At 40.3% G+C, this 21452-nt stretch overlaps 1 protein-coding gene across 1 annotated transcript in view; it reads right to left on the bottom strand.

Moving 5' to 3' along the window:
- FREM3 (FRAS1 related extracellular matrix 3) overlaps positions 1-21452 on the bottom strand; it is a 102988-nt gene that overhangs the window by 47594 nt on the left and 33942 nt on the right. Inside the window, exon 3 of the mRNA XM_069556806.1 lies at positions 820-966. Within this exon, the coding sequence (XP_069412907.1) occupies positions 820-966 (147 nt within the window). The remainder of the gene's footprint in view (positions 1-819; positions 967-21452) is intronic.

The following is a 21452-nucleotide window of genomic DNA, read 5'->3' as shown; positions in this document are numbered from 1 at the left end:
GGAAAAGCTTGCCTTTCCTTGATTGCCTGTTCCCAGCCATCTGCCTCCTGGCTTCTCTCCAGTGGTTTTGGCAGAACTCTAATTAGACCCCAAAGGTCTCGGAAATTCACAATGCCCACTTGTAAAATGAAGGCATTTTATTGTCTTCTATTTGTCTTCACAACAGATTATGAAAAAGATAAAATGATCTCTGAAATTTCTGGCAGCTAGAGATGTTATAAAAATGTAATGCATCATTAGAGCAATTACTGTTGATTATTAGTGATGATAATGGGATGTATTATGTGGGCATTATACATCCATTTATCCCAAAGAGGCCTAGGTCTTTGTAGAATGCAGAAAAATTTCACACTGTACATGTCTTGGAGGAATTTATAACTTAATAGCAGGGTGGAAACAATTATACATAATCAAAAGAAACAGCTACAACTAAACCCAATAATGTGTCATGTACTCATAAATAATTTTTAAAAAGAAATGCTAGAACTAAGCATAATAATGTATTCTACGCTTAAAAACAATTGTGAAAGAAATTGAGTGATTTGGGGATTGTGGTATATGGTTACAAAATGTCTTCATTTTCCTAGAGTCCTTCAACTTAAAGAGGAAGGGGGAAAATAGAAGAAGAAAAATTGCCGTATATAAACCTGTAACTCACATGGAGTGAAAACCATGGCATAAATTCGCACATTAACCTTTTAGAAGTTCCCCCAAATATGTTTACTGGTTCTCTTCCAATCTATTCTCTTATACTTATTTTTAAGCTTTAATTTCACGTTTTTGTTACCTTTTGCCAATAACCAAATCAAAGTTACTTACTGATAAAGGATGTTTCTCCAAGGGATCCTCTGCGTGTCAGGGTAACTTCTAAGAACGTGGAGTCTTCATCCACAATGTAATACTGTTTCTCCAATGCAATCCAAGCCCAGGAGAGGCGGAAAGGTTGATTCGTCAGCTTATTTCCTCCTGTAATTGACAGGGGTCAAAGAGGTGCTAGATGAACTATTGGATGAAAAAATATGAATGACCAAAGTTTGCATTTTACTTCTGAAGTCGAGTTTTTAAAAATAAGTGCTCATTTTTATATAGAGAGGAAAAGAGCTTTGCTTTTTTTTTTTTTTTTTTTTTTTACAGTGCGAAGAGCACCATTTAGAGCCCTGTTTCCCCTGCTTGGTGTGGGATTATTACTGTGGGTCTGTTCCTGAAAGGCCTAAGGCACCAGAATTCTAAAGAGCTTCCCTGGTGGCTCAGTTTGTAAAGAATCTGCCTGCAGTGCAGGAGACCTGGGTTTCAATCCCTGGGTTGGGAAGATTCCCTGAAGGGAATGGCAACCCACTCGAGTGCTCTTGCCTGGAAAATCTCAAGGACAGAGGATCCTGGCAGGCTACAGTCTATGCGCTCACAGGAGTCTGATATGACTTAGCGACTAAACTACTACTAAAACTAGGTAGCTTAATTTTATTTTTTAAAAGATTTTTTTTGGTGTGGACCATTTTTAAAGTCTTCATTGAATTTGCTACAATATTGCCTCTGTTTTGTTTTGGAATTTTGGCTGCAAGGCGTGTGGGATCACAGCTCCCTGACCAAGGATTGAACCTGCGCCTCCTGCACTGGAAGGTGAAGTCTTAACCACTGGGCCGCCAGGGAAGTCCCAAGCTTGGTAGTTTTAAATTCAATTCATTTGACACCTCCATCCTTCCCTTGCTGCCTCCCCTTGTCTGCTTCCTTTCTCCATGCCTCTTTGCTTGGGTTTCTTCCTCTGCCCTCTGACCTACTACTTTGTATTATTTGTGTATCCATTTGCTTGCACACTGGTCTAGAAGTTTCTTGAAGACAGTGCCCACTTTATATTTTCTTATTTTGTCACTCTAGAAACCGAGTACTGCGTCTTGAACTCGGATGTGTAAAAGTCTAACAATTATGCAAGTAGAGGGCAGCAGACAAGGCTATAAGGTCTCTCTCTGATTTTGTCTCACCCACATTAGGTCACAGGTCTCTGTTGATGGTCAGCCTTATTGGCGAAGTGGAATGTGTACATTATAGAAGATTCAAGAAACTAAGATCATGGCAACTGGTCCCATCACTTCATGGCAAATAGATGGGAGAACAATGGAAACAGTTAGTTTATTTTCTTGGGCTCCAAAATCACTGCAGATGGTGACTGCAGCCACAAAATAAGAAGACACTTGCCCCTTGGAAGAAAAGTTATGACAAACCTAGACAGCATTTTAAAAAGCAGAGACATCACTTTGCCAACAAAGGCCCATATTTGTCAAAGTTATGGTTTTTCCAGTAGTCATGTACAGATGTGAGAGTTGGACCATAAAGAAGGCTGAGTACCAAAAAATTAATGCTTAAAATTAATTAATTGTGGTGTTGGAGAAGACTCTTGAGAGTCCCTTGGACCTCAAGGAGATCCAACCAGTCCATCCTAAAGGAAATCAGTCCTGAATATTCATTGGAAGGACTGGTGCTGAAGCTGAAGGTTCAATACTTTGGCCACCTGATGAGAAGAACTGACTCATTTGAAAAGACCCTGATGCTGGGAAAGATTGAAGGCGGGAGGAGAAGGGGCTGACAGAGGATGAGACTGTTGGATGGCAACACTGACTAGATGGACGTGAGTTTGAGCAAGCTCCGGGAATTGGTGATGGACAGGGAAGCCTGGTGTGCTGCAGTCCATGGGGTTGCAAAGAACTGGACAAGACTGAGTAACTGAACTGAATGTTCTAAAAAGAGAATGTAAGCTCATAATAGGCGATAGGGGTAAAGAGGGAGGAACATGCACCCTCCATGTGCCAGGCACTGAGCTAGGCAGTATAGTTTGCAAACAAAAAAGAAAAAGCGGAGGTAAACAAGATGAAAGAGACAGGAGTCAGTGAACAGGCACTGACCGGACCCACTAGGACAAGGAAAGCGCCTGGTGAACAAAAGGTGAATTTTGGAAAAGAAATGATTGTAAAAGCAATAATTAAAATAATAATGGAGAAAAACAACCAAATGTGGAATTTATAGTTTGCTGAGTTTGAAAGGCATAATACATTTATGTTTCACAATGCTATCTTATTAGGTTGAAGAAAAGGAATCATACAGTAAGCATTTTATCTAAACACTGTATTCAGGAATATTTCATTTTGATATAAATGATTTACTAATTCTTTCAAAAATGCAATGATTTAAAAATTAAAATGAAGCTTTAAAACCCCAAAGAAGAGATTATACATGCCTGAAGACAACTGTGAAAATGTGTTTAATGAAAGCAGATGCCCAAGTAGGCAAAATCAAATCCTGAAGGATAAAGCAGCAGCCGTTGCCAAATGTTAGTGGTTTATGACCCTGAACGTGGAAAAAGATTTAACTGAATAGGATATTTGATCTTAAATATTTAATAATTACCCAATGAAACTGTAATATTACATATACTTGTGTTTCTACTACTCCATTGCCATTTTCAAATAGCTTCATTGTCATAAGCATTTAGCTTCTACGGCTACCTGCCTAACAGAACTTGATAAAGTATTTGAACTCCATAAACACCTATTCATCATACATTTGGAAATAATACCTATAACTAACGATTGTCACAAAGTGTCAGTTAATGTCATTAGTCATTTGGAAAATGCTTCGTTGTGCCTCCTTGGGAGGAATTGTGCTCCTGCGGATTGTGACTTGATGTATACAGCTCCGGCTGTATGTCCACAGATTGTAAATAGAATGGGTTTTTAAAATAGAGTTATACATTCAGGGAAAAGAGAGTAACTTGGGATAAAAGAATTAGAAAATTGGGTAAGAGAAAAAGTCAAATTGCATATCAGACAGATCACCATTTTCAGCCCCTGTCTGTCTCCCTTTGACCTTGGAGCTGTAGGTGGCAATTTAAGAAAAGTGCTTTGTTAGCTGAAATATGCCATGTCCCCTTCCAGCACAAGAATATCGATTACTTCACTCCTATTTCTTTCATGCAATTCACTTCTATTCGCTGATTCCTTGGCCTGCCTGGTTTTCTCCCTTTCAGTTCAGTTCAGTCGCTCAGTCGTGTCCGATTCTTTGCAACCCCATGAATCGCAGCACACCAGGCCTTCCTGTCCATCACCATCTCCCAGAGTTCACTCAGACTCAGGTCCATCAAGTCCGTGATGCCATCCAGCCATCTCATCCTCTGTTGTCCCCTTCTCCTCCTGCCCCCAATCTCATCCATACATGACCACAGGAAAAACCATAGCCTTGACTAGACGGACCTTAGTCGGCAAAGTAATGTCTCTGCTTTTGAATATGCTATCTAGGTTGGTCATAACTTTTCTTTCAAGGAGTAAGCGTCTTTTAATTTCATGGCTGCAGTCACCATCTGCACTGATTTTGGAGCCCAAAAACATAAAGTCTGACACTGTTTCCGCTGTTTCCCCATCTATTTCTCATGAAATGATGGGACCGGATGCTGTGAGCTTCGTTTTCTCCCTTTGCTGCTGCTAAGTTGGTTCAGTCGTGTCCGACTCTGTGAGACCCCATAGACGGCGGCCCACCAGGCTCCCCCATCCCTGGGATTCTCCAGGCAAGAACACTGGAGTGGGGTGCCATTTCCTTCTCCAATGCATGAAAGTGAAAAGTGAAAGTGAAGTCGCTCAGCTGTGTCCGACTCCTAGCGACCCCATGGACTGCAGCCCACCAGGCTCCTCTGTCCATGGGATTCTCCAGGCAAGAGTACTGGAGTGGGGTGCCATTGCCTTCTCCGTTTCTCCCTTTAGTGGGTGCAAATACTCATGTTCCGGGACTGGGAAGGATAACTGTCTCCTCTTGAAATTTCCAGCTGCAAAGGTTCATGCCCATTCTTTTTGAGAAATGATTGGCTGTTTTGTGTATGCTCACATCAGGTTTTTCAGAAAAGAGTCGGCAGGGATAACCCAGAGCAGACAGATAAGCTATCGGCAGCCATGGCTCTCGCTGTGTTCTCCTAAGGTCAGCAAGCTTCCTTCCATGCAATGCTTCTAAATCCCCTTCTTCAGTCTTTGGAAATTTGGGGGTAGGTGATGGAGGAAGAGATCTTTGTGCTCACTTGCTGGGCAGTTGTGAGCCACAGAGGGTGGCAGGTTTAATGTGTTCTAAAAAGAGATATTTGGTATATTCTTTTTGGAGATGTCCCCAAACTGTTTTGATGCTATATTTGGCTCTCCATTTCAAAGACTATGAACCCAACATGTTACTGCTATGGATAACAATACAAGTATTCTGTGCCCTCTGCCTCCTTCTTAGAGTTTTTCCAATATAAACTCAGTGGAAGCAGTGTGAAAAAAATACAGACCACGAGCTTTTCTTAGATTCTTTTGTATGCTTCAATGGGGCCATCACTATATTCTGCTTTTGGCACAAAATAAAATTACCCCCCAAATTCTCACAGCAAGACTTTAGATAAGAATAGTAGTAAATTTTGAAAAGTTTCTGTTTGTTAATTATATGATTACACAAATCTACATACGTCATAAAAAGATACAGACCCAGTATATCAATGTCAATTTCCTATTTTCCAATTATTAATAGTATGAAAGTAGAAATAAAGTGATTGCATGACCAGCTGCAATGCCATTTCTGTTTGGGAGTTGGGGTTCCATATGGCTTAACTGGAAGAGAAAACATCGTGCCTTTCTTCTCTAGAGTGTACAGGATTCAAGGAAGATATGAAACATACTGTTCATTCCAGAGAATGTAATGTAATATAGTATAGTATAGTGTAATGTAATGTAATACAATGTAAAATAATATAGCAACTTCCTATTTGGTGATCAGAGTAATCATTCTCATATTTGGATACAATCTAGATAGATCCATACAAATCTAACCTCATGTATTGAACTAGAAAATCTTTTCTTCTAAATTTATCTCATGCTATTTTCTTTTCCCTCCCCATTGGAGGCAAACACTATATTTGATTACTATGCTTTAAGTCAGGGGTGTTAGGGGTCTTTGTTCCCTCAACAATCTAGCAATTTAAATAAGTTGCCCTCTCCAGAGTTCTGATTTATCATTATCAAGGAGACACTTGTGACAAATTCCAGTTCCACCCACCAGACTAATGGGAGTGTGGAGGCAGCAAGAGGGATCATGGCCCTCAGTATCCTGGAGAGCCAGTAGGTGCCTGACTAGGTAGGTACCACATCCAGGCGCATTTCATTTTCATGTTTCTTTATTACTGACTGTGTGAAACAAACAATTTATCTTATTTCTAAAATGTTTATTTGGCATTATCTTAACACAATTTTTCTTTCAGAGATTCTTCCCTCTGTGTTGAGATTGCTATGAGGATCAAATGAGATAATGGATGTGGAAGCTTTGGAAAAGTTTGAATTTCACTCAACGCAGCCTGGCAGGAATCTGAGTGGGCAGAGAGCCTCCTCCATGGGCAGAGGTCACGGAGGAAGAAGAATTCAGGCAGTAAGCTGGCCAGCTGGGCAGGTGGTCCTATTAGATCAAACCACAGGAGATGCTTCTTTTCTTCAGATCAAAAATGTCAGCAATTTTGTGTAGCTCAGCTTGACACGTAGCAAGGTGTCAGGATGCAGTGAGAAGACAGCTGGGCTCAGGGGAAGGAGACGGAGGCTGTGGTCTTAGGGGCACCACTAACTAGAGGTAGTCCTGGAGGAGATGCTTCCCTCTCAAGACCCCATTTCTTCTTCTCTCAAATGAATATGTGGAATTAGAACCTTTCCTATCCAGTTTTAACCTTTCATGATTTTTCTGCTTTACCTTATTAGCTGGTACCATCACAGCTATAGAGAAAACATATTAACTTATTATGTTCCAGTTTGGACAAGCAATAACATTACTAGTCTAAGCTGGTGTAACTTGATACATTAAATGTGAGCGGTTAGCTCTCCTGAGCCCTAAGCACAGACAAGGCGAAGGAAGCCTCTGGAAGGCACACAGACTATCTGGGCACAGAAGTGCACTGGCTTATCTAGAGGCATGATCATCACCCCAGCTGCGTATTATAACCCGGTCCTTTCATATCTATTACCTCACATGAAAATCCAATCAACAGCAACCTTGAAGAGGAGAGGGCACACTTGATATTATACAAATGAATCATCTGCTTGACAAATGAAGTACTTATGATTCGGTAACTACGCCTCACTCGAGGTCACAGAGCAAGTCAATAAATTAAAAAAATAGGAAAAGTTCTCTGCAATCTGGATCCTCTCCACCTCTCTATTCTCTCCTACTCTCTTGCTGCCTTGGAATGCATAAGCTAACTATATACTAAGCTATGTGCAGTGTGCCAAACTCATGGTGCTGTTTCTGAGTTCAGCTCTGAAAACTCTTATTCATCCTTCAAAGCCCAGATTGGGCATTACTTCTTGATGAAACTTCCCTGGGCGATCTCTCATCTCTGCCCCTTGGCAGTGCCTCTCCTGGTACTGCAGTTAATTGTTCCATGTCTGACTCTCTTTCTATTGTATATCTGGAGTTGACTGCTTGTGGCTTTTCATAATGCAGTCCCTACCACATAGCATGGTGGTTTGGTGGTTTAATCACTAAGTTGTGTCTGACTCTTGTGACCCCCAAGTACTGTAGCCTCCCAGGCTTCTCTGTCCATGGGATTCTCTAGGTGAGAATATTGGAGTGGGTTGCCATTTCCTTCTCCAAGCACATAGTATAGTTCCCAGCAATTAATTGGGACTCAATAAATATTTATTGAATGGCTAAACAACCAAACTAATCAAAAAGATCACATGGACCACGGGCTTGTCTAACTGAATGAAGCTATGAGCCATGCCATGTAGGGCCAACCAAGATGGACAGGTCATGGTGGAGAGTTCTGACAAAACGAGGTCCACTGGAGAAGGGAATGGCAAACCACTTCAGTATTCTTGCCTTGAGAACCCCGTGAACAGCATGAAAAGGCAAAAAGATATGACACTGAAAGATGAGTTCCCCAGGTCGGGAGGTGCCCAATATGCTACTGGAGAAGACTGGAGAAATACCTCCAGAAAGAATGAAGACAGGGAGCCAAACCAAGGACAACGCTCAGCTGTGAATGTGACCGGTGATGGAAATAAAGTCCGATGCTGTAAAGAACAATATTGCATAGCAACCTGGAAGGTTAGATCCAAGAGTCAAGGGGAATTGAAAGTGGCCAAACAGGAGATGGCAAGAGTAAACATCAACATTTTAAGAATCAGCGAACTAAAATGGACTGGAATGGGCAAATTTAATTCAGATGACCATTATATCTACTACTGTGGGCAGGAATCCCTTAGAAAAAATGGAGTAGCCATCATAGTCAGCAAAAGAGTCTGAAATGCAGTACTTGGGAGCAGTCTCAAAAAAGACAGAATGATCTCTGTTTGTTTCCAAGGCAAACCATTCAATATCACAGTAATCCAAGTCTATGCCCTTACCAGTAATGATGAAGGAGCTGAAGTTGAACGGTTCCATGAAGACCTACAAGACCTTCTAGAACTAACCCCCCAAATGATGTCCTTTTCATTATAGGGAACTGGAATGCAAAAGTAGGAAGTCAAGAGGTACTTGGAATAACAGGCAAATTTGGCCTTGGAGTACCAAACAAAGCAGGGCAAAGGCTAACAGAGTTTTGCCAAGAGAATGCACTTATCATAGTAAACACCCTCTTCCAACAACATAAGAGAAGACTCTACATATGGATATCACCAGATGGTCAATACTGAAATCAGATTGATTATATTCTTTGCAGCTGAAGATGGAGAAGCTCTATACAGTCAGCAAAAACAATATTAGGAGCTGACTGTACATCAGTTCATGAAGTCCTCATTGACTTACAGACTTACATGGAAGAAAATAGGGGAAACTGCTAGACCATTCAGGTATGACCTAAGTCAAATCCCTTACGATTATACAGTGGAAGTGACATATATTCAAGAGATTAGATCTGATAGACAGAGTGCCTGAAGAACTATGGATGGAGGTTTATGACATTATACAGGAGGCAGTTATCAAGACGATCCCCAAGAAAAAGAAATGCAAAAAGGCAAAATGGTCGTCTGAGGAGGTTTTACAAATAGCTAATAGAAGAAGAGAAATGAAAGGCAAAGGAGAAAAGGAAATATATAACCACTTGAATGCAGAGTTCCAAAGAATAGCAAGGAGAGATAAGAAAGCTTTCCTGAGTGATCAATGCAAAGAGACAGAGGAAAGCAATAGAATGGGAAAAACTCCGTCTATGGGGTCGCACAGAGTCAGACATGAATGAAGCGACTTAGCAGCAGCAGCAGCAGCAGCAACAGAGATCTTGCCAAAGAAATTGTCAAGTGATACCAAGGGAACATTTCATGTAAGGATGGGCACAATAAAGGACAGAAATGGCATGGACCTAACAGAAGCAGAAGATATTAAGAAGATGTGGCAAGGATACACAGAAGAACTATACAAAAAAGATCTTAATCACCCAGATAACCATGATGGTGTGATCACTCACCTAGAGCCAGACATCCTGGAATGCAAAGTCAAGAGGGCAATAGGAAGCACCACTCTGAACAAAGCTAGTGGAGGTGATGGAATTCCAGGTGAACTATTTCAAATCCTTAACGACGATGCTATGAAAGTGTTGCACTCAATATGCCAGCAAATTTGGACAACTCAGCAGCGGCCACAGGACTGGAATTCCAATCCCAAAGAAAGGCAATGCCAAAGAATATTCAAACTACTGCACAATTGCACTCATCTCACACAGTAGCAAAGTAATGCTCAAAATTCTCCAAGCTAGGCTTCACTAATACATGAACTGAGAACTTCCAGATGTTCAAGATGGATTTAGAAAAGGCAGAGGAACCAGGGATCAAATTGCCAACGTCTGTTGGATCATAGAAAAAGCAAGAGTTAAAAAAAATCTACTTCTGCTTTATTGACTACACCAAAGCCTTTGACTGTGTAGATCGCAACAAACTGTAGAAAATTCTTCGAGAGATGGGAATACCAGATCACTTTACCAGCCTCTTGAGATATCTGTATGCAGGTCAGGAAGCAACAGTTACAACTGGACATGGAACAACAGACTGGTTCCAAATAGGAAAAAGAGTACATCAAGGTTGTATATTGTCACCCTGTTTATTTAACTTCTATGCAGAGTACATCATGAGAAAGGCTGGGCTGGAAGAAGCACAAGCTTGTCCCGGAATCAAGATTGCCAGGAGAAATATTAATAACCTCAGATATGCAGATGACACCACCGTTATGGCAGAGAGTGAAGAGGAACTCAAAAGCCTCTTGATGAAAGTGAAAGACAAGAGTGAAAAAGTTGGCTTAAAGCTCAACATTCAGAAAACGAAGATCATGGCATCTGGTCCCATCACTTCATGGCAAATAGATGGAGAAACAGTGGAAACAGTGTCAGACTTTATTTTTGGGGGCTCCAAAAGCACTGCAGATGGTGATTGCAGCCATGAAATTAAAAGACGCTTACTCCTTGGAAGGAAAGTTATGACCAACCTAGATAGCATATTCAAAAGCAGAGACATTACTTTGCCAACAAAGGTCTGTCTAGTCAAGGCTATGGTTTTTCCAGTAGTCATGTATGGATGTGAGAGTTGGACTGTGAAGAAAGCTGAGCGCCAAAGAATTGATGCTTTTGAACTGTGGTGTTGGAGAAGACTCTTGAGAGTCCCTTGGACTGCAAGAAGATCCAACCAGTCCATTCTAAAGGAGATCAGTAAGGGTGTTCATTGGAAGGACTGATGCTAAAGCTGAAACTCCAGTACTTTGGCCACCTCATGCGAAGAGCTGACTGATTGGAAAAGACTCTGATGCTGGGAGGGATTGGGGGCAGGAGGAGAAGGGGACGACAGAGGATGAGATGGCTGGATGGCAACACCGACTCGGACATGAGTTTGGATAAACTCTGGGAGTTGGTGATGGACAGGGAGGCCTGGTGTGCTGCAATTCATGGGGTCGCAAAGACTCGGACATGACTGAGCGACTGAAATGAACTGAACTGACCTGATCACTATCATAGTATAAACTGTAGTTTTATTCTGCATGCCTGCATGCCAGGCTTTTAGATTCTTAACTTTGAGCTTTTTCTTCTACAAAATACTATGCATATAGAGTATGAAACAATCTTCAAGTTTGATTGTTTTGTAAGTTTGATTGTTCTACGGAAATATTTAACATGATAAAAAAATGCTTTGCATTTCCAGAGTACCTATTATTTAAACTTCTCATAGTCAGAATTCTTCTCATGTTCTAGAAACTGATCCCATGACACTGGTCACATCAGCTTGTCCTTGATTGGCATTAGAAATGAGATAGCATAAGGAAAGAAGGAGGGAAAGAAGGGAGGAAGCAAGAAAAAAAAAAAGAAAAAGACCATTTTCTGAAAACCCCTAATGCACTGTACGCTTTAGGAAGATGTAATCCCTTACTAAACCAAGTCGCTCAGCTCCTTCTAAGTGTCCAGTGACAGACAACACAGGCACCAGTGTGACTATGTTAAGGTCAGTGACAAGTGACTCAAATAGTGGACATAGCATCCAGAATCACCTTTTCTCCTAAGAAGAAAGAGATCATTTTCATATCCCAACCCAGCTTATGAACATTGCATGCTCAAAAGAGATACAAGACTGTTCCAAGAGCAATTTGATTCATACATATAATCACAGGGAAGGAGAAGCCACATGAAGTTTCGCATGAAGAAAAAAGAGATCAACAGGAAGCCTCATGGAGGTGTAATAATAAACTTCTACTGATCACAGACCAGACTTTAGAGCCAAGTGTATGGACATGATATTTCAAGTGAAAGTGAAGTCACTCAGTTGTGTCCGACTCTTAGCGACCCCATGGACTGCAGCCTACCAGGCTCTTCCATCCATGGGATTTTCCCGGCAAGAATACTGGAGTGGGATGCCATTGCCTTCTCCGATATTGTAAGTGGGTTTGGTCAAAACTTGGAACCCTCCAACAAATCTTTAAATGAATGGAGGATGACCCCTGGTGGAGAGCTCTTCTTGAGGTTTGGCAAAACAATAATTAGGGAGGAAAGACTGAGAGTTAAAGTAAAAACCACAGATGCAGCTCTGTAGCAATCATCTCCATTGTTAGTCAGCTCTTTACAGAAACGGTCAAGCCAGAGAGCCAACAGATGTCATTAGGCTCGTTCTTGGCAAGCGCTTATCAGGCGAAGAATGTAAGCTGAACTTTTCCTTCCAAGGGAAGTCTTCCACTTGTCAGCAGTTCCTTTTTGCCAGACCACCAATCAGCAACTGCTAGATAAATGAAAAGCTTCCACTCAACTTACAAACTCTTGGGTAGAATATTCATTTTCTAGAAAGTAAAAGTCCTTTTTAAAAATAGCACAAGCTATAAACAATCCCAGTGGTTTGCACTAAGGCGATCATATGTCAAATCCATAAATCTTGTGGACCCTTAAGGAAAATAGAAAGGAAATGACTAGCAAGAATAAAAGATAGCAGAATAGGTTATAGCTCATAGGTCTGTGACAATCCGGACTGAATCCCTGATACTTGTCTATATTAATGGTAAAGGAAAATTCAGTTTAAAAAATCATTTATAGCATATTCTGAAAGTGGAAGTGTTAATTGCTCAGTCGTGTCTGACTCCCTTGCCACTCCTAGCCCACCAGGCTCCTCGTGATTCTCCAGGCAAGAATACTGGAGTGGGTTGCCATTCCCTTCTCTAGGGGCTTTCCCCGACCCAGGGAAAGAGTCCAGGTCTTCCACGTGGCAAGTGGATTCTTTACCATCTGAGCCACCAGGGAAAAATTATTTTGATGACTGTGGATTATACGTATTATTGTTTGAATTATGTCACTGTGTAATTGGATATGGGATACTATTATATAATGATCAGGGGACATTTAAAATGGAAAGAAATGTAACTGGGGCCAAACACACACAGAATAGTTTAGGCTTCCTGTCTTCTGTGTCTTTCTTTCTCTCTTATTCCCTTTCTGATTGTGTGTGGTTGTGACTGTGTGTATGTGAGATGTGTTTATTTAAAAAAAATTTTTTTTGCCAAAGCCCCTTCTCCTGTCTCTTTTATCTTACCTTGCTCCCATGTATCTGCCTCTCCTTCTATAGTCCTAGTTCTTTGTCTTTGTTTGAACATGAACTCTTGCCAGCTCTAGAACACTGGTTAGTATTTCTTTACACTCTCCTTTTAAAATTTAAAACATAAGAAATTATTTAATAAGCAGCATCTACAAAGAAGTCTCTTAGTTTATTCTTTGCCTTTATCCTACCACTGGAATCCAACTTAATATTTCCCTTGAAGTTTGTGATAAGAGTTCAAGGTAAATCTCCCTTATCTTTCTTTGAACAAAGAAACAGAAAAGGGTATAACCTGTGAAGTCATTTCCAGTCTAGGTCTATGATTCTAAGTGAACATAATAATAACAATAATAGTTATTTCATTCTATTTTATGACTGGGTAATATTCCTGTGTGTGTGTGTGTGTGTGTGTGTGTGTGTATACACACATGTATATATATCACTCAGTCATGTCTAACTCTTTGTGACCCATGAACTGTAGCCCACCAGGCTCTTCGGTCCATGGGAGAATTCTCCAGACAAGAATACTGGAGTGGGTAGCCATTTCCTTCTCCTATATATAGGTAAATGTCTATCAACAGATGAATGATAAAGATATGAGATATAATATATTGATAGACACTTAAGTTGCTTCCATGTCTTGGCTATCGTAAGTAGTGCTGCTATTGAGCTGACCTTAAGTGAAGCACAGTGTGGGTGGATTTCATCTAGTTAGTCGATGGCCAAAAAAGGACGGACTGAGGTTTCCTCAAGAAGCAATTCTGGAAGAGTTTGAGTAGGATAGGTGTTAGCTCTTCTCTAAATTTTTGGTAGAATTCAGCTGTGAAGCCATCTGGACCTGGGCTCTTTTTGTTGGAAGATTTCTGATTACAGTTTCGATTTCTGTGCTTATGATGGGTCTGTAAAGATTTTCTATTTCTTCCTGGTTCAGTTTTGGAAAGTTATACTTTTCTAAGAATTTGTCCATTTCTTCCAAGTTGTCCATTTTATTGGCATATACTTGCTGATAGTAGTCCTTATGATCCTTTGTATTTCTGTGTTGTCTGTTGTGATTTCTTCATTTTCATTTCTAATTTTGCTGATTTGATTTTTCTCCCTTTGTTTCTTGATGAGTCTGGCTAATGGTTTGTCTATTTTATTTATCTTCTCAAAGAACCTGCTTTTACCTTTGTTGATTTTTGCTATGGTCTCCTTTGTTTCTTTTGCACTTATTTCTGCCCCAATTTTTATGATTTCTTTCCTTTTACTAACCCTGGGGTTTTTCATTTCTTCCTTTTCTAGTTGCTTTAGGTGTAGAGTTAGGTTATTTATTTGATTTTCTCTTGTTTCTTGAGGTTGGCGTGTATTGCTATGAACCTTCCCCTTATCACTGCTTTTACTGAGTCCCATAGGTTTTGGGTTGTTGTGTTTTTATTTTCATTTATTTCTATGTATATTTTGATTTCTTTCTTGATTTCTTCTGTGATTTGTTGGTTATTCAGAAGTGTGTTGTTTAGCCTCCATATGTTTGTATTTTTAATAGTTTTTTTCCTCCTGTAGTTGACATCTAATCTTACCACATTGTGATCAGAAAAGATGCTTGGAATGATTTTAATTTTTTTGAATTTATCCCAGGATGTGATCTATCTTGGAGATGGTTCTGTGTGCACTTGAGAAAATGGTGAAATTCATTGTTTTGGCATGAAATGTCCTATAGATATCAATTAGGTCTAACTGGTCCATTGTATTATTTAAAGTTTGTGTTTCCTTGCTAATTTTCTATCCATAGGTGTGAGTGGGGTATTAAAGTCTCCCACTATTATTGTGCTATTATTAATTTCCCCTTTCATACTTGTTAGCATTTGCCTTACATATTGCGGTGCTCCTATGTTGGGTGCATAACTGTTATATCTTGGATTGATCCTTTGATCATTATGTAGTGTCCTTCTTTGTCTCTTTTTACAGCCTTTATTTCAAAGTCTATTTTATCTGATATGAGTATTGCTAATCCTGCTTTCTTTTGGTCTCCATTTGGGTGAAATATCTTTTTCCAGCCCTTTGCTTTCATTCTGTATATGTCCCTTGTTTTGAGGTGGGTCTCTTGTAGACAGCATATATGGGAGCCTATTATACAGAGTGAAATAAGTCAGAAAGAAAAACACCAATACAGTATACTAACACATATATATATGGAATTTAGAAAGATGGTAATGATAACCCTGTATGCAAGATAGCAAAAGAGACTCAGATGTATAGAACAGTCTTCTGGACTCTATGGGAGAAGGCGAAGGTGGGATGATTTGAGAGAATAGCACTGAAACATGTATATTATCACGTGTGAAACAGATCGCCAGTCCAGGTTCGATGCATGAGACAGGGTGCTCGGGGCTGGTGCACTGGGATGACCCAGAGGGATGGGATGGGGAGGGAGGTGGGAGGGGGAGGGTTCAGGATGGGGAACACATGTACACTCACGTGATTCATGTCAATGTATGGCAAAACCACTACAATATTGTAAAGTAATTAGCCTCCAATTAAAATTAAAAAAAAAAAGAAGCAATTCTGCTTCAAGACTGCAACACAGAAAGCCTGCCGGAGTTTCTTGCCTGCTGGAAATTTCGTATTCACCAGTTACACAGCTATGTGAGTCAATAAACCTATGTCTCTGCCACACACACACACCCCTCTTACCATTCTGTTTCTCTGGAGAACCCTGATGAATGCAGTCACCACAATATTCTCTTCCAGCTCTCTTTTTCTGATACAATACACTTTTCTGGAACTTTTCTAAATGCAAGCACCTCCCCACATGTCCTGCCCTAGTTAATTTTCATCATATTTACACGTTCAGACCCTGTCTTCTTGTTTTATTTGCTTATTTTAATCCAGCCAGAAGTGTTTAGCTTATAGGCTTTGTAGCAGAAACGTTCTATAGGGAGAATTCTTCCCTTTCCCAGTGAGAGAGAGAAAACACTTTAATGCTACTCAGTTAGCAGCGAGCTATCAAGATGCTTTAAGCCCAGATCAATCATAAAAGAAAACATAATGGGCAGAAAGAAAAATAAATCTGTTTCTAAAACCAATGAGCATTTAGAATGGCTTGAAAATACTATGAAAGATTAAAAATATAATACAAAGGCTTAAGAGTATTTTTATATAAAATATACCTAATGTATATAAAAGACATCTAATATCCCTTCAAAGATCCTACAGAGGAAATGTTGAGTTGTGAAAGTGATGCATTAACAAGTTTATTTAAAGTGTTGTGTGGGGATATGTCCCAGTGTATTTTTTGCAGCTAAGGACTCATTTTTTATAAAATTAAATTCTGGGGCTTACGATTTTAATAAGGATAGTTAAATTAGGTTCCTGGCCCCAATCATAACATGTGTGTGGGAAAGCTTTCCACATGACATCAGGGTGTGCAAAAGTCCAACTCAGTTCTGACACTATCTACCCAGAGATGGCACCAGATTTCACACAGCTATCAACTCCTCATGGTAACTAGATTCTCTCTAGCCACACCGTATTTCACATCCTATGATCCTCTGCTCATCTTGTCCATCAGGCAACCCTCTGATCAGCACTTCAGTTTTCTGGAAGCCTCTGCCTTTCTCCTGACACCGTACATGGCTGTACAGACTCTTGTTTATTATTCTTTGTAAAATTAAATACAGTTGACCCTTGATATGGAGGTTAGGAGTACTGACCCTCGTTCAGTCAAAAATCCATGTGTAACTTTTGAATCCTTCAAAATGTAATCATTAATAGCCTATTGTTGACTGAGAACTTCCCTGGTGGCTCAGATGGTAAAGAATCTGCAGACCCAGGTTCGATCCCTGGGTTGGGAAGATCCCCTGGAGAAGGGGATGGCTACCCACTCCAGTATTCTTGCCTTGAGAATTCCACAGAGAGAGGAGTCTGGTGGGCTACAGTCCATGGGGTTGCAAAGAGTCAGACACGGCTGATTGACTAAGCCTACACTGTTGACTGAAAGCCTTATCATTAACAGAGTCGATCAACACACATTTTGTATGTTATTTGTATTATATACTGTATTCTTACAATAAAATAAAGAAAAAATGTTACTAAGAAAATCATAAGGGAGAGAAAGTACACTTACATACTGTACTATATCAATATCATAAGTTAAAAATTTTTTTAAATTGTTTGTTTCTTTGGCTGCACCAGCTCTTAGTTGGGGCATGAGGGATCTTTAGCTGAGACATGTAAAATCTCAGGGCATGTGGGATCTAGTTCCCTGACCAGGGATCAAATACGGGCCTGATGCGCTGGGAGTATGGAGTCTTAACTGCTGGACCACCAGGAAGTCTCAATATCACGTTTGTCATCCATTTACAAGATGAATCGTTTGTTGGGATCTACATCAACATTATTTCACTATAGATGTTACATGTATTTTTAACGTCAGATACCAAAATGAAAAGATAATGTGAAAAAGAAGTTCACATTTATTTACAGGTGTAACAATTCATGCATTGATAACAAAGAAGCACCAAAATGATAGCTTTATGGAAGTTGAGTGGAATCAATACAAGTGGACCTGCATAATTCAAACCAATGTTGTTCAAAGGTCAGCTGTACATTCATGCCAACCCAGAAATAAGGAATGCCAGCCTGGAAATGTTAATAAGCCCTTTCACAAGATTTAAATTTCCCATTGTCTTGAGGTATCAACAATTCATGCTGATCACAATTTACTCATTTTACTTTAACCCTTCCTGGAAGAGTTAGACATTTCACATTTTGAATGAGGCTTTCTTCCTTGGCTTTGAGTAGTTGAGTTAGAAAGCTGTGTACACACCATTCTCTCGCCTTGCCTGTCAAATGAAACTCACTTGCAGTACAGGAGTGACCAAGGAGCCTCCACACTCTTGCTATAACGTACTAGGCAACAGAACTGCTCCACACAATGTACTGGCAAATCAAGGCTCTGCTTCCATGCTGGTTAATACCTTCTGTTGCTTCTGGATGAATGTTTCAGGACCAGTTGAGGGGAATTTGCATAAAATTAAAAATTTAAGAACAAACCAATTGGTTGTTCAAATTGAGTGAATGATCAATGAAAAAATGTTGTCTGCCATATTAGTAAGTGAAGGCTGTTGCAGCCATCAGTCCATCACACTGCAGACACCCTCAGGGATGTACCCTGAGGAGAGTCTGGATGAGAAGGCAGAGGATACTTGCCCCATATAGCTGAGGTGCATATCAAAGGAATAATTTCAGTAAGCCCAGATCTTGCATCTTCCCATACATGGAAAAACACTAAATTCTTTAAGTTGAGATGCCTGGTTTTCTTTAAGTAAAAGTACTTTTTGATGTTCTGACAATCTGGTCTTTGCTGCAAGAACTTCTTTATGTATACCCTGGCTCCTCCCTCTTGGGGTAGTCCCTTAGAGGTATCTGAAAGGCTACGTTTCAAATTTAAGTGGCCAGTTTTGTCCACTGAATAAAACATGACTCTCAACTTTTAGGCTGTGATTATTGTTATTTTTTAAGTTGACAAAACCAATCCATAACATCTACATTCATGGTTTGGACTTGGAAAATCAGGAAGTCAATTGGGAGTATTTTATCTGGATGAATTAGAAAGCTTCTATTATTGTTCCTCATTATTGCTATGGTCAGATTAGGTCAGTTCAGTTCAACTGCTCAGTCATGTTCAACTCTTTGTGACCCTATGGACTGCAGCACACCAGGCTTCCCTGTCCACCACCAACTCCTGGAGCTTGATCAGATTCATGTCTATTGAGTTGGTGATGCCATCTAACCATCTCCTCTTGCCTTCAATCTTTCCCAGCATCAGGGTCTTTCCCAATGAATTAGTTCTTCACAGCAGGTGGCCAAAGTATTGGAACTTCAGCTTCAGCATCAGTCCTTCCAATGAATATTCAGGACTGATTTCCTTTAGGATTGACTGGTTGGATCCCCTTGCAGTCCAAGGGACTCTCAAGAGTCTTCTCTAATACCACAGTTCAGAAGCATCAATTCTTCAGCTCTCAGCCTTTTTTGTTGACCAGCTCTCACATCTATACATGACTACTGGAAAAACCATAGCTTTGACTAGATGGACCTTTGTGGGCAAAGTAATGTCTCTGCTTTTTAATATGCTGTCTAGATTCGTCATAACTTTCCTTCCAAGGAGCAAGCGTCTTTTAATTTCATGGCTGCAATCACCATCTGCAGTGATTTTGGAGACCAAGAAAATAAAGTCTGTCACTGTTTCCATTGTTTCCCCATCTATTTTCCATGAAGTGATGGGACCAGATGCCATGATCTTATTTTTTGAATGTTGAATATTAAGCCAGCTTTTCACTTCCCTCTTTCACTTTCAAGAGGCTCTTTAGTTCTTTTTCACTTTCTGTTGCAAGGGTGGTGTCATTTGCATATCTGAGGTTATTGATATTTCTCCCAGCAGTCTTAATCCCAACTTGTGCTTCATCCAGCCTGACATTTTGCATAATATACTCTGCATTATATGTTAAATAAGCAGGGTGACAATATACAGCCTTGACGTACTCCTTTCCCGATTTGGAACTAGTCCATTCATGGTTTGGACTTGTTCCATGTCCGGCTCTAACTGTTGCTTCTTGATCTGCATACAGATTTCTCAGGAGGCTAGTAAGGTGGTCTGGTATTCCCATCTCTTGAAGAATTTTCCACAGTTTGTTGTCATCCACACAGTCTTCCCCACCAGGACTTCCCTGGTAGTTCAGACGGTAAAGAATCTGCCTACAATGTGGGAGACCTGGGTTCAATCCCTGGGATCCTCTGGAGAAGGAAATGGCAACCCACTCCAGTACTCTTGCCTGGAAAATCCCATGGACTGAGGAGCCTGGTAGGCTATAGTCCATGGGGTTGCAAAGAGTTGGACACGACTGAGTAACTAAACTTTCACACAGTCAAAGGTTTTGGTGTAGTTAATAAAGCAGAAATCGATGTTTTTCTGGAATTCTCTTGCTTTTTCAATGAACCAACAGATGTTAGCAATTTGATCTCTGGTTCCTCGGCCTTTTCTAAATCCAGCTTGAACATTTGGAAGTTCTCAGTTCAGGTACTATTGAAGCCTAGCTTGGAGAATTTTGAGCATTACTTTGCTAGCATCTGAGATGAGTGCAATTGTGCAGGACTTTGAGCATTCTTTGGCATTGCCTTTCTTTGGGATTGGAATGAAAATTCACATTTTCCAGTCCTGTGGCTATTGCTGAATTTTCCAAATTTGCTGGCATATTGAGTGCAGCACTTTCATAGCATCCGCCTTTTAGGATTTGAAATAGTTCAGCTGGAATTCCATCACTTCCACTAGCTTTGTTCATAGTGAAGCTCCCTAAGGAGCACTTGCCTTCACTTTCTAGGATGTCTGATTCTAGGTGAGTGATCACACCACTGTGGTTATCTAGGTCATTGAGATCGTTTTTTGTGTAGTTCTTCTGTGTATTCTTACCACCTCTTCTTAATATCTTCTGCTTCTGTTGTTAGTTCCACACCATTTCTGTCCTTTATTGTGCTCATCTTTGCATGAAATGTTCCCTTGGTATCACTAATTTCCTTGATGAGATCTCTAGTCTTTCCCATTGTATTGTTTTCCTCTCTCTTTGCATTGATCACTGAGGAAGGCTTTCTTATCTCTCCTTGGTATTCTTTGGAACTCTGTATTCAAATGGTTATATCTTTTCTTTTCTCCTTTGCCTTTCACTTCTCTTCTTCTCTCAGCTATTTGTAAGGCCTCCTCCGACAGTCATTTTGCCTTTTTGCATTTATTTTTCTTGGGGATGGTCTTGATCACTGCCTCCTGTATGATGTCATAAACCTCCATACATAGTTCTTCAGGCACTCTATCAGATCTAATCTCTTGAATCTTTATGTCACTTCCACTGTATAATCACAAGGGATTTGGTTTAAGTCATACCTGAATGGTCGAGTGGTTTTCCCTACTTTCTTCAATTTAAGTCTGAATGATCTGAGCCACAGTCAGCTCCTGGTCTTGTTTTTGCTGACTGTATAGAGCTTCTCCATCTTTAGCTGCAAAGAATATAATCAATCTGATTTCAGTATTGACCGTCAGGTGATATCCATGTGTAGAGTCTTCTCTTGTGTTGTTGGAAGAGGGTGTTTGCTATGATCAATGCATTCTCTTGGCAAAACTCTGTTAGCCTTCGCCCTGTTTCATTCTGTACTTCAAGGCCAAATTTACCTGTTACTGCAGGTATCTCTTGACTTCCTACTTTTGCATTCCAGTTCCCTATAATGAAAAGGACATCTTTTTTTGGGTGTTAGTTCTAGAAGGTCTTGTAGGTCTTCATAGAGCTGTTCAACTTCAGCTTCTTCGGCATTAATGATTGGGGAATAGACTTGGATTACTGTGATATTGAATGGTTTGCCTTGGAAATGAACAGAGATCATTCTGTCGTTTTTGAGGCT

Source organism: Ovis canadensis, chromosome 17 (genome assembly GCF_042477335.2).
Source record: "Ovis canadensis isolate MfBH-ARS-UI-01 breed Bighorn chromosome 17, ARS-UI_OviCan_v2, whole genome shotgun sequence".
In the NCBI taxonomy this organism is placed as follows: Eukaryota; Metazoa; Chordata; class Mammalia; order Artiodactyla; family Bovidae; genus Ovis; species Ovis canadensis.
The sequence above is the reverse complement of the archived record's forward strand: the minus strand, read 5'-3'. Positions and strand labels throughout refer to the sequence as shown.